Genomic DNA, 14,356 nt, shown 5'->3' on the forward strand with positions numbered 1-14,356 from the left:
CATCCAGGTGTCCCATCTTCGAAGGTTCCCAAAACAGCTGATTCTCACTACGTTGGGGAATGTCTGTCATATTATTTTCAGCAAAATGGTCTTGCTGGTGGAAGCCTGGCTAAAATCCATCTCTAGTCTTCTATTCCAGGGGTGGGCAGAAAGTAGATTTCCAGATGTTTTGGATGTCAACTCCCAGAAGCCCCTGCCAGCATGGCCAGTGGTTAGGAATGCTGTGAGTTTGTCCAAAGCACCTGGAGACCTACTTTCTGCCCATCCTTGTTTGAGAGGCTGGCACTGAAACAGAACTGAAGACCAGGAGGCGGCATTCATCCTTGGGTCCCAGACACTTATATGTGCACCAGCAGCAGGGACTCAATCTTTACACTGAAGGCCACATTCCCTTGGGGGCCATGGACAGATAGTGGCTGGTGTCTCCCCTACTCTCTTTCTTTCTTAAAATCAGTACCATCCCTCCCTTCCTCCCTCCCTCCTTCTGTCTCTCACACACACACAAACTGCATACACTTTCCCCCACTTCCTCAGTGTAAATCCTAGCTGTGGGGGCGGGATCTGAATTTGGATAGCAATAGGGGCAGGAAGGATTAATCCTCTCTGCATGCCGTGATGCCACCTTCCCCAACCTGTGGCCCTCCAGATGTGTTAGACTGCATCTCCCAGGAATGCGAGGAGTTGCAGTCCGCACGCCTGGAGGGTGCCAAGTAGGGGAAGGCTGGTAGAGGGCATTTTCAAACACCTGCAACATGTCATAATAATGCCCGGTCCAAAGCCAAAATCGCCAGCATGTCTAGTACCTGACGCAACTGACATGAACCTACCTGTACACTATGCTCAACATTTAAGGTCCCCCTCTGGGAGCCTAGAATCATAGAATAGCAGAGTTGGAAGGGGCCTACAAGGCCATCGAGTCCAACCCCCTGCTCAATGCACGAATCCACCCTAAAGCATCCCTGACAGATGTTTGTCCAGCTGCCTCTTGAAGGCCTCTAGTGTGGGAGAGCCCACCACCTCCCTAGGTAACTGATTCCATTGTTGTACTGCTCTAACAGTCAGGAAGTTTTTCCTGATGTCCAGCTGGAATCTGGCTTCCTTTAACTTGAGCCCATTATTCCGTGTCCTGCACTCTGGGAAGCTCAGAGCATGGCAACAAGGGAGAGGGCCTTCTCAGTGGTGGCCCCCCAATTACGATCTCTCTGACGAGGCTCACCTGGCACCAACATTGTTATCTTTTCAGCGCCAGGTCAAGACTTTTCTCTTCTCCCAGGTATTTAACAGCATATGCTGAGTTTTTTTAAACTGAGGAGCAGCTTCAGTGCAAAGACCTGAAGCAGAAAGCTATAGATGGCGACTTTCCATTCCGCTTCCTACAAGCCACAGGGCTGCTAGGCTACTGCTGAGCTAGCAGATTAGCAGCGTTGTGCTGAATACCTGAGAGGAGACTGCTGCCTGGTGCTGGATCTGTGGCCTCAGGCTCTGAAGGCTGTTTTAGACCCAGGAACTCCTCAATGAGGCGGCTCAGCTTGGTGAAGGCTTCATCATAGTCGTCTGAAGAGCATGAAGAAACGGTCATTTGGAGAGAAAGAGAAGAGTCACGCAAGGTGATGGGTTGCCCACGCTCTTGCAACACGTTGAAGGCTTAGGGCAGCAAACGTGAGATTGCCCTAACAGGACAACTTTATGGAATTTCACTACCACAAGAAATGGCGATGGCTAACAGCTTAAGGGAATGAGACAAGTTTATGGAGGAAAACTCTATCAAAGGCTACCAGTCATGATGGCTGGCCCTAGGTACAGAAGCCGTATACCTCGGAGTGACTAGCAGCTGGGGAACAGCAGCGGGAGAAGGCTCTTGCCCTCCCATACCACCTGGGGTCGTCCCAGAGGCATCTGGTTGGCCACGGCATGAAGCAAGATGTCAAACTAGATGGGAATTTTGTCTGATCCCGCAGAGCTCTTCTTATAGAATCATAGAATAGTAGAGTTGGAAGGGGCCTATAAGGCCATCGAGTTCAACCCCCTGTTCAATGCAGGAATCCACCCTAAAGCATCCCTGACAGATGGTTGTCCAGCTGCCTCTTGAAGGCCTCTAGTGTGGGAGAGCCCACAACCTCCCTAGGTAACTGGTTCCATTGTCGTACTGCTCTAACAGTCAGGAAGTTTTTCCTGATGTCCAGCCAGAATCTGGCTTCCTGTAACTTCAGCCAGTTATTCCATGTCCTGCACTCTGGGATGATTGAGAAGAGATCCTGGCCCTCCTCTGTGTGACAACCTTTCCAGTATTTGAAGAGTGCTACCATGTCTCCCCTCAATCTTCTCTTCTCCAGGCTAAACATGCCCAGTTCTTCCAGTCTCTCCTCATAGGGCTTTGTTTCCAACCCCCTGATCATCCTGGTTGCCCTCCTCTGAACACGCTCCAGCTTGTCTGCGTCCTTCTTGAATTGTGGAGCCCAGAACTGGACGCAATACTCTAGATGAGGCCTAACCAGGGCCGAATAGAGAGGAACCAGGACCTCACGTGATTCTTACGTATTTACATTGACAAACTTTGACCCTGTCCCCAGCAGTGACAGCCAATTATATGGAGGAGCTGGGGATAAATGTCTCTCCAGTGGAATGTGTGGTTCCCAGGTGCTTTTTCCCAGAATCCTCCATGTGCAAGGCAGGAATGGTGGGAATACATACGAATGAATGGGGAAATGTGAATAAAATAGGCAGGGTTCAGGGCTCCCATCTGCTGCAGTTCTTTGACATAATCATGTCCTCTCTCTAAAGATAATACCAAAAAAGTTCGACAAGGATTCTTGAGCATTTAAATATGAGCAATGGGCAGAAATTCAACAGAAATTGACAGATGAGAAGTTCAACAGGTGAATCCTACAGATCACCTCAGATTTAAAAGGCGTGCAAGTGTAACTTACAGCCCCTATTTCATTCCAGGGCTCTGGAAGCATTACGTCCTCTATCCCCAAAATAGGAAATGAGCTATATATTGTTTAAATATGAGGAGAGAGGGCTCCTATGCTTTTAAAAATGTTGACGGAGAAGTTGAACAGGTACAGGCTTCCCTGCAGGAGAGATACAGATGTGGGAGAGGCTGCACCTGTTGAATTTCTAAATGTTATATGACTTAGAATCATAGAATATCAGAGTTGGAAGGGGTCTACAAGGCTATCGAGTCCAACCCCCTGCTCAATGCAGGAATCCATCCTAAAAGCATCCCTGACAGATGGTTGTCCAGCTGCCTCTTGAAGGCCTCTAGTGTGGGAGAGCCCACAACCTCCCTAGGGAACTGATTCCATTGTCGTACTGCTCTAACAGTCAGGAAGTTTTTCCTGATGTCCAGCCGGAATCTGGCTTCCTTTAACTTGAGCCCATTATTCCGTGTCTTGCACTCTGGGAGGATCGAGAAGAGATCCTGGCCCTCCTCTGTGTGACAACCTTTGAAGTACTTGAAGAGTGCTCTCATGTCTCCCTTTTTGAGGCCCAGGAGATTTCCTAGGGAAAGCCCAACACTATCATGTGGAAGGTCATTCCGATAAGCGGCCGGTGGGGCCTGGCATCATTGATTTGGCCCCAGCAGGGTGCAGGGATCAAATATGCACCGTTGTCTCTAAGAACTGTTCAGAATCACCCTCTTCATTCTGGTCAGCTCTGCGTTTCTTTTCTTGCTGTTCCTTCAAACTGCCCAAGCCAGCAAATGTAATTTGAATTGGGAGCAAAATGTTGCTTTGTGTTCTGCTACCTGGATAGCATTATTTGGAGCACCGAGTTTCCAACGTGCTGGTCATGTGTAACTCTTAAATATACCAAGCCAGCTGCACTCACCTACCAAATGCCAGCTTTGGAGTTCTTCTGGCCATGCTAACCAGCAGCTTCGACTTGTTTTTCCTTTTTTAAAGACCCCCGCACCCCACCCACCCCGCTCCCAGAGATCTTTTCCAACAGCTCATAAGAACATCAGAAGAGCCCTCCTGGATCAGACCAAGGGTCCATCTAGTCCAGCACTCTGTTCACACAATGGCCAACCAGCCATTGGCCAGGGACCAACAAGGCAGGACATGGTGCAATAGCACCCTCCTGCCCATGTTCCCCAGCAACTGGTGCACACAGACTTACTGCCTCGGATACTGGAGGTAGCGCATAACCATCAGGACTAGTTAACATTGATAGCCTTCTCTTCCAGATAGTTATCCAACCCCCTTTTGAAGCCATCCAGATTGGTGGCCATCACTACATCTTGTGGTAGTGAGTTCCATAATTTAACTATGTGTTGTGTGAAGAAGACCTTCCTTTTCTCTGTCCTGGATCATGGCAGAAGCAGGCTCAAATCAGTAAGCAAAGGAACATTTGGGGCATGGAGGCACACTTATTTCAAAGCACTGCCACAAAGTGGAACCTCTAGCCTGCCTGTTGCATTTAATTTCCTACGTAGTTCCACTACTCTTTGTTGGTTACCGTCCTATCTTGCCTTTCTTCCAAGGAGCGCAAGGTAGTCTGCATAGTTCCTCCCTGTTTTATCCTCACAACAGTTCTGCGAGGCAGGTGAGACTGAGAGAGCGTGACTGGCCCAAGGTCACCTGGTGAACTTAATGGCTGAGTGGGGATTTTCATCCAGTCTTCCCAGACTTATTCCAATGCTAGGGTTACCACATGGAAAGGAGGACAGGGCTCCTGTATCTCTAACCGTTGTGTAGAAAAGGAAATTTCAGCAAGTGTGATTTTTATGCATGCAGCACCTGGTGAAATTTCCTCTTAGTCACAACTGTTAAAGCTGCAGGAGCCTTACCCTCTTTTGTATCTGTTCAAGGGGGCAGGGCTCCTGCAGCTTTAACTGTTGTGATGAGGAGGAAATTTCACCAGGTGCTACATGCATACAAATGCCACTTGCTGAAATTCCCTTTTCAATACAGCTATTAACAACGCAGAAGCCCTGTCCTCCTTCCCATAGTGTCACCCTATCCAACACTGTCACCACAACACCCCAGTTTGCTCTTACCTCCCGCGTGGAGGTTCTAGGAATTGCTGTTGGGACAAGTGAAGGCTCTGTGGAACTCCTCTGTTAAAGCTCTTGAATGATGCAGCCACTACAATGCCTGGGTCCTGCTGCCAGACCCTCTCACGCTGTCAGGAGTCAGGATGCTGGACTTGGTGGACCACCAAGCCTGACCCAAGGTAGCACTTATTACATTCTTGGCCATGAGGCTCTGGGCAGTATCTGCCCAGGTCATTTGGGTGTTGATGCATGTCCTGGAAACTCACTTTAACTCTATTAGCATATCATGCAAGAGAGGAAAATCGCAAGGTTATAGCGCTTGCCTTGCAATAGTTTGGCGTGTTGCCATAAACTCGGCTTCCTCCGTTTACTTCAAAAGAAGATTTCACTGTCAACACTCTAGTACAGAAGAATCAGTTTCGAAAAGCAACCACTAACCTACGCTGATGACGGCATCAAAGAACCCTGGGAAATCCTGGTTCAGTTTGATGTACATGTCCACTCTACAGACGGCTTCATCAATCTCTGGCCTACTGAAAAGCCCCTTCCTTCGCAGGTGACCCCCGTATTTTTCTTTGTTCATTGGGATCAGTAAGATGTAACGTGGTTCGAAGTAGGAATTCTTCAAACTTCTCACACCCTTTAATAGAGAAGACGTTGCTCGGTCATTATTTGCTTCAGACTTTGTGGGTCTCGACTGAAGATGTTAAATCACACACAGTACCCCAGATCATAGAATCAGAGAATGGTAGAGTTGGAAGGGGCCTATAAGGCCATCGAGTCCACCCCCGTGCTCCATGCAGGAATCCACCTTAAAGCATCCCTGACACAAAAGGCACCAGGTGCTGTTTAACCAGTGAAGTGTGGAGCTTGGGTACTTCAAATTATGGTGCTAAGCCAGGCTCAGAAGGCTGGATTCCCTTTGAACAATTCCCACGTGGATCGTAACTCTCTGAAGTGGAGCAGTGAACGAATGATCTGGAAAATGGCTTCAGCTCAACCAAAGTCTGTGGGCAATGCCATCTGTACAACACATCATAGAATAGCAGAGTTGGAAGGGGCCTACTAGGCCATCGAGTCCAACCCCCTGCTCAATGCAGGAATCCACCCTAAAGCATCCCTGACAGATGGTTGTCCAGCTGCCTCTTGAAGGCCTCTAGTGTGGGAGAACCTACAACCTCCCTAAGGAACTAGTTCCATTGTCGTACTGCTCTAACAGTCAGGAAGTTTTTCCTGAATTTCAGCTGGAATCTGGCTTCCTTTAACTTGAGCCCATTATTCCGTGTCCTGCACTCTGGGAGGATCGAGAAGAGATCCTGGGCCTCCTCTGTGTGACAACCTTATAAGTATTTGAAGAGTGCTACCATGTCTCCCCTCAATCTTCTCTTCTCCTGGCTAAACAAGCCCAGTTCTTTCAGTCTCTCTTCATAGGGCTTTGTTTCCAGACCCCTGATCATCCTGGTTGCCCTCCTCTGAACACGCTCTAGCTTGTCTGCGTCCTTCTTGAATTGTGGAGCCCAGAACTGGACGCAATACTCTAGATGAGGCCTAAACAGGGTCGAATAGAGAGGAACCAGGACCTCACGTGATTTGGAAGCTATACTTCTATTAATGCAGCCCCAAATAGCATTGGCCTTTCTTGCAGCCCTATCGCACTGTTGGCTCATATTCAGCTTGCTATCTACAACAATTCCAAGATCCTTCTATAATAATAATAGGCACCAGGGCCGGGCAAAGCAGATGGGAAACTGCTCATTAAGTATGTTTTAATCAGTTCTAAATACATATGAACTAGAACGATTTATAAAAAGGTAATGGCAAGCACTGTTATTCAAGATGTGTATAAGACATCACTTCTTCACATTCAGAAATGCTTTACATGCTTTTGTCTCATCTCTGCTGGAGATGAGAGTGGGGTGAAGACACCTGTCTCAAAATGGAGTCAGTACTGCTCACTCACAGGAGAGCTACTTTGTATCTAATCTTTACCAAAGGGTCCCCCTTTGCCTCTACCAGGGGGACTTGGAGTAGGCCCCCCTCAAAATCGTAGGCTCACGCCAACTGCCCCCACTGCCCCCACCCCTGCACTATCTGTGTGATTTTGCCCTCCAGAGTTCCCCAGGTTGCAATCCCCCCTTTCCCCCAATTGGTAGTTTCAAAACTTTTGCAGTTTCCTATCCCACCCCTGCACCAATTCTGAAAGGCCCCCTCCTGAAGCTTCGTGACTAGCAGTAAGAAAGGAGGAAAGTAAATGAACCTCTCGCGCAAGCGCTTGAGTCATTGCTGACTCCTAGAGGGACGCCTGCTTTCGCTGACGTTTTCTTGGCAGACTTTGTAGTGGGGTGGTTTGCCGTTGCCTTCCCCAGTCGCGTCTACCTTTCCCCCAGCTAGCTGGGTACTCATTTTACTGACCTTGGGAGGATGGAAGGCTGAGTCGACCTGAGCCGGCTGCCTGAAACCAGCTTCCGCTGGGATCGAACTCAGGCCGTGGGGAGAGTTTCGGCTGCAGAAACTGCCGCTGACCACTCTGCACCACACGAGTAAGAGCTTCAAGCTAAAACACACTGGCATTGTTGGCCCTCCCTCTTTGACCTTCAACCCCGTCCACCACTGGAATGTGCCCCCCTTCCTCTGAGAGCATCTCTAAAAATTAAATTTGGGCTGAAGGCAATCCCACACTCCTAATTTAAACTCCCAGTTGGGAGCCAGCAATTGCTAGTACCACCCACCTCTACGTGACAACTCGTGGCTCTCAGCAGGGCGTCGGTTCCCAGGCCGTTCTCCAGAACCTCCTGCTTCTGATCCGCCAGACCTTGCTCCAGGCCCAGGACCCAGGTCACCATGTGCAAAAACAACTACACAAACCAACGGAGGCTGGTGCCTCCGATGCCGTGGGGCAATGAAGTTTTGTGAACCGCCCAGAGAGCTTCGGCAATTGGGCGGTATAAAAATGCAATGAATGAATGAATGAATGAATGAATAAATAAATAAATAAATAGGCTCTACGTTTCTTTCAGGAGGAAGGCGGAACAGCTGAGCCTGGGAGTGTTTGGGGAGAGGCCCTTCACACGAGCAGGCAGAAGCTAGTTCCAGCCCAATGCAGCTGGCTTCAATCCATCATCAATATCCCGATATGAGGCAAGCAGAAGACGCTGTCTGATTGCTGGAAACCATTATCTTGTTTGGTGCTTTGTTCCAGATGCTTCTCTACCATCTCCTTGACTTGTTTGAATGTTATCTGACACTGGAAAGACCTCGACAACACTTCTGCGTGTCCCTTAAACCTGTACTGCTTAACTTGGCTCTCGACAGATATTCCTGGCATACTGAATTTGGATTGTTAATTGACGATTCTTGCTGTGGTTTATCTTGCAACTCCTGTGATTTATGACACTTATCCACCCAGAATAGCTCCTCAAAAGTTCTGACTGAAACCCAGAGCGGATTTATCACCCCACTGACATTAGAGCCACCTTGCAGGACATTGCTGCAATGAGGTAGGGTGACCCTATGAAAAGGAGGACAGGGCTCCTGTATCTTTAACAGCTGTATTGAAAATGGAAATTCAGCAGGTGTCATTTGTATATATGGGGAACCTGGTGAAATTCCCTCTTCATCGCAACAGTTAAAGCTGCAGGTGCCCTGCCCTCTTTTAAATCTGGTCACTCTAGTATAGCTCCTGCAGCTTTAACTGGTGTGATGAAGAGGGAATTTCACCAGGTTCCCCATATATACAAATGACACCTGCTGAAATTCCCTTTTCAATACAACTGTTAAAGATACAGGAGCCCTGTCCTCCTTTTCATAGGGTCACCCTAAATTAGGGATGGAGCTATCTAGTGAGACACATGTAACCGACATTAAACCAATTAGTTTAATGTTGGTTAATTGGTACATGTTTAATGTTAAACCCATATTATGCATGTAACCAATTAACCATCCTTAAAACAGCCACCTCTCATGGGTGGTTTAACTGTTTTCCCTGCACACCACAGAGTATTGGTGATCCTCTGGTCTGTTCCAACTCCACAACTGTATGACTCTACGACTCCATGGCTTCTATTCAAAATGCTTCTGCACCCAGGGAAACCTTTACCTCTATTTCCATGTGGACACAGGTCGCAAGACCCTCCCGAGCGATGGATTCAATGGTGTCTCGGCCCAGTCCGTAGTAGAAGCCGCTATATTTAAAAGTGGCAATAAATTTCCCCTGAAATGAAAAGAATGAAGCCCAGGCTACATGAAAGGGCAAGGAAGCACTACGTTGCAAATGTAACACGTTGTGCTATTACGGGATCTCGAGGGCAGGCATACAGGTGCATGTTTACACGCACACCTTCACATACACATGCGATCGAGGACACACGGTCACGTAAGGCTGGATTTCACGTTTGGAGGAGGCAGTGAAAGCGGAAACGTGAATGAGTTGTACTTCCACTTTTATGAATTTCCCAAGCGATCTGCGAAGAAGAAAGGAGCGTATCTTCTCCTACAGCGAGCACCGTGAACTCCAGCTATGGGGAAAGCTCACGCAACTGCCTCACAGAATGCCCCCCTTTGCACGTTAGCTGGACACGCAAAGAAGAAAGGATTCACTAGCGCTACCCCTTCCAGTGCTTTCTGAAGGTGCACAATTTCGATTTGAAACCCGTTAAGTGAAAAAGCAAAGTTCGTTTGGCCACAGTTGGCGCAAGAGATGGTCCTCCTAGAACAGCCTTCCTCAACCTGGGGCGCTCCAGATGTGTTGGACTACAACTCCCAGAATGCCCCAGGGGCATTCTGGGAGATGCAGTCCAACACATCTGGAGCACCCCAGGTTGAGGAAGGCTGTCCTAGAACCATCCCTGTCCCTTGAGGCTCAGGTGGCCTTGGTGGCACGGAGTGCTTTCTACCAACTCCGGTTGGTGGCCCAGCTACGGCTCTATCTCGACAGGGATAACCTAGCTTCAATTGTCCATACTTTAGTAACCTCCAAATTAGATTACTGCAATGCCCTCTACGTGGGGCAGCCTTTGAAGACGGTTCGGAAGCTGCAGCTTGTGCAAAACACAGTGGCCAGATTGATAACTGGAACAAGGAGGTTCGAACATATAACACCAATTCTGGCCCGCTTGCATTGGCTGCCTGTACGTTTCCGAGCCCAATTCAAGGTGCTGGTTTTAACCTACAAAGCCCTACATGGCTTGGGACCGCAATGCCTGACGGAACGCCTCTCCTGACATGAACCTTAGGTCTAGCTACGGCCTTAGATGAACAGGTTTGACCCCAGGACCATCCTGGGATAAACCTTAGGTCTAGCTAAGGCCTAAGAATCCAGCTTTATGGCTTATGTGAAGGATTATGTACAACTCTCTCACAGAATAGGGAGCACCACAACTTAAAAATGAGCTGAAAACATCTAAATTAAGAAACAACTGGACCGGGCTTTTAAAAAAAGAAATCAATACACCTTCAAAGTGCCACAGATAAATTTTCTCCAAGCCCTGGGGGATTTCCCTGCCCATAAAGGGAGCTGTGATGGGAGCTCCGAGTATCTTTCTCTGAACCCCAGAATAGGAAATCGGAGCTCTTCTTACCATGGTCACCATTTTGTCAAACTCCTCCTGGGACATGAAGTAGTAATCTAATCTGTTTTCTTCTCCAAAATAAGGAGCCCTCGATGTATGGCAGGGACTGAAAGACAAGCAGTGTAAGAAGAAAAGAAGCCATTAAAGGGGAATGATTGAATGGCGCTTGCTCTCTCGTAGGTCGGTATAGAATGGCAGTTAAGCTATGTGGACCACGTGGGCTGCCATTTCATGAAGTTGGACCAGTTTCTTTTGAACTCTTGACGTTTAAAGCAGTGCAGAGCAGAATCTTGCAAAGTAAATGTATAAAGCAAGGAGGGAAGAGCCATCAGTCATGGAAAATAATGGAAGAAGAGCACTCAGGCAGTGATGGTCCATACAGAGACCTTGGAGGAGACCAGAGCAGAGAGTCGTCTTCTCCATGTTTATCTGTGAAATGTTGGAAGGCATGGAATTCTTCTGCCCTTTAGAGGGATGCCTCATCCCAATTCTGCAGGAACTGTTCTGGCGCAAGGCTGGGCAGAAAGGAGATCTCCAGATGTTTTGGACTTCAACTTCCAGTATTCCTGACCATTGGCCCTGCAGGCAGGAGCTTCTGGGAATCCAGGTCCAAAACATCTGGAGATCCATCTTCTGCCCACTCCTGTTCTAGGGGATATCAATGCTGGCCAGGGGAAGGATATTCAGGCACCATTCGCTCCTTGATTGTCCTTCTTCTACCTGGGTCCTATCTTGAGGATGGTGCATTGGCGCCTCCAGCCCCCTAAACTCTGCAGTTAAGCTCCTGCGAGGTTGTTCCACATTATCCCCACGCTAAGGTTTATATGGATCATTGGGGGAGCTGCTGCTGCCGCCCGTCCCTCCCTGGCTTCCCCCACTTACCTCGCATAGATTAAAGCAAAGGGACTGGAGAACTTTCCCCCAACAAAAGGGAGACTCTTCTACTCATACCGGAGACTGCGCGGGGGCGTACTGGCAGCCATTTGGCTTGCCAGCCCACCTCTCCCCTGCCCAGGTGGACGGCAACCAATCAGGTGTCGCCATCCGCCCAGCCAATGCCTCCGCCTCACTCTGGAGCGGCGATAGACAGTGGATGTTTTTAGCTAATTTGTTTTTAGCTGTGTATATTTACTGTTTTATACTGTAGGCTTTTATCTGTACACTGCCCTGAGATCTTAATGATATAGGGCGGGATGTAAATGCTTTAAATAAATAAATAAATAAATCCTCACCTCACTCCGGAGGCAAAAGTCAGTCTATGTCCCCAACCTTTTTATTTAGGAGCTCCGAGGGAATGCCCCGGGATGTTTCCGCAGTGGCTGCTGTGTCGTATAAACGCCACATTAGATCCACCCCAGGTCTTTCCCCATGTATAGGCAGCCCCTTGGTGCCCTCCAGATGTGTTGGACTACAACTCCCAGCATCCCCCAACCAGCATGGGAGTTGTAGTCCAACACATCTGGAGGGCAGCAGGTTGGGGAAGGCTGTCCTAAGCTGTGTCAAATGAGAACAGTATGAGACACGTGGACTTGATAAAGCTTAAACTTCAAAGGCTTGGTTTTCTCAACAACTGTATAAATATCTTGAAAGGCTGTTTCTGGGCACTGGCCAGATGTTTCCAATGCCCTAATTCACTTTTTTTTAAAAATCAGCATGTTACAAGCCCCTGTTAACAGCAGGAGTGTGTTTGCTTTCAAACTGGCCCGGTATCTTCCATAAAAATGCATTTTTAACAAGTGGCATGTTTAAAATTTTAAGGAACCAATGCTACAGAAATCTCCACTGAATAATTAAAATGCAACTTTGTTTTATGGTAGCAATTTTCTGCTCTGCTAAGATTCTGTCATCCTCTGTTCTTCATATGCATAAAACCAACGAGGGAATGAAATATAAAACGAAACACAACAAGGCTCCTGGAAAAGGTACAGCCCTTGGAAAATCCCCTCCAGTTTTCAATTATTTGGAAATTCCAGGCAGGCTTTTCATACGGGATAATTTATTGAATATGTATTATATTTGATCTTCTTCTTCTTCTTCTTCTTCTTCTTCTTCTTCTTCTTCTTCTTCAGTTAGAAGGTTTATATTTAAGTCTTTGGCTTACAAGGAATCTGTCTGGCTGAAGGGTTGACAAAGACAATTATCTATAGAACTAAAATGTGCAGGAAAGCTTGTGATGGAAGATCTAAATTAGAGAAACCGATGCAGCACAGAGGCCCACAGGTACAATTTAAGCTTTTGTACAACCAGGAGCACCAATGCATTTTAAACCAGCCATAGCTAATTTCTGGATCAATCATGAGCTATTGTGTTTTGGAAGTGGGTAGGGTGGGTGGGGGTGGATGTGGACACTTATTTATTTATTTTATTTATTTATTACATTTTTATACCGCCCAATAGTCAAAGCTCTCTGGGCGGTTCACAAAAATTAAAACCATAATAAAACTACCAACAGGTTAAAAACACAAATACAAAAAACTGGGGACATCTGGGAGTCCCCAGCCTTCATCATCCAGAAACTAGAACTGCTGAGACTATATGATTAAAGTAGCATCACCTAGTTGAAGGGGCATCATGGTTTGAGGTGAATGATGGGGTAGCGGGGAGTGCAAGGAACAAATTTGCTTTTTGAAAAATCCTATCAAGTAGGGCGACCATATGAAAAGGCCTCCTCTATCTTTAACAGTTGTCTCAGAAAGGGAATTTCAGCAAGTGTCGTTTGTATGCATGCAGCACCTGGCGTAATCCCCTCTTCATCACAATGGTTAAAGCTGCAGGAGCCCTGCCCTCCTTTTCATATGGTCACCCTATATCAAAAGGCTGGTTGGCAGAGATTCTTAGCTTTTCCAAGATGTGCGTGAGAGGGCAGTGCAATAACATTGATATGAACTTTACATTGAGATTCGTTGTATTTTGTCTACAAATAAATATTATATTTAACCACCCTTAACAAAACCTTCCTTTATGTTAAGTTTTGGCATGGGAAAGGTGCAACCTGCATCAGGACATTGGCCTGATTTCATGTGGGGTGAAGCACAGGAAGGAAGGATTAGAGAGAGAGAGAGAGAGAGAGAGAGAGAGAGTCCAATCATAGAATAGTAGAGTGGGAAGAGGCCTATAAGGCCATCAACTCCATCTCCCAGCTCAATGCAGGAATCCACCTTAAAGCAGCACTAACAGATGGCTGTCCAGCTGCCTCTTGAATGCCTCTAGGGTGGGAGAGCCCACAACCTCCCTAGGTCATTGGTTTCATTGTTGTACTGCTCTAACCGTCAGGAAGTTTTTCCTGATGTCCAGCCAGAATCTGGCTTCCTGTAACTTCTGCCCATTATTCCATGTCCTGCACTCTGGGAGGATTGAGAAGAGATCCTGGCCCTCCTCTGTGTGACAACCTTTCAAGTATTTGAAGAGTGCTATCATGTCTCCCCTCAGCCTTCTCTTCTCCAGACTAAACTTGCCCAGTTCTTCCAGTCTCTCCTCATAGGGCTTTGTTTCCAGACCCCTGATCATCCTGCAATGCTGCACTCTCTCCACCCCCCACAATGGGATGGAAAGTGTTATTAAATAAATAAATAAATAAATAAAATTTGGATCCCTGTAGTATTTGCTGAGAGATCCTTCTGTAAAGGAATCCAACCCTTTAAACTGCACTTTTCTCCCCCTAATCCCATGCAGAGGGCAATATAAGACGAAGAGAGGAGAATATTAGAACTGGTACAAGAGAGAGCGATTTAATTGCCGTCCATAAGCTTTTATCTCCTTGAGAAAACTGGCATTGTTTTAAATCCAG

At 47.4% G+C, this 14,356-nt stretch overlaps 1 protein-coding gene across 1 annotated transcript in view; it reads right to left on the reverse strand.

Moving 5' to 3' along the window:
• LRGUK (leucine rich repeats and guanylate kinase domain containing) overlaps positions 1 to 14,356 on the reverse strand; it is an 83,411-nt gene that overhangs the window by 32,800 nt on the left and 36,255 nt on the right. The window contains exons 12-15 of the mRNA XM_063134508.1: positions 10,579 to 10,675; positions 9,099 to 9,212; positions 5,441 to 5,642; positions 1,438 to 1,554 (exon numbers count right to left, since the gene is read on the reverse strand). Of these exons, the coding sequence (XP_062990578.1) occupies positions 1,438 to 1,554; positions 5,441 to 5,642; positions 9,099 to 9,212; positions 10,579 to 10,675 (530 nt within the window). The remainder of the gene's footprint in view (positions 1 to 1,437; positions 1,555 to 5,440; positions 5,643 to 9,098; positions 9,213 to 10,578; positions 10,676 to 14,356) is intronic.

Source organism: Elgaria multicarinata, chromosome 9, assembly GCF_023053635.1.
Source record: "Elgaria multicarinata webbii isolate HBS135686 ecotype San Diego chromosome 9, rElgMul1.1.pri, whole genome shotgun sequence".
NCBI lineage: Eukaryota > Metazoa > Chordata > Lepidosauria > Squamata > Anguidae > Elgaria > Elgaria multicarinata.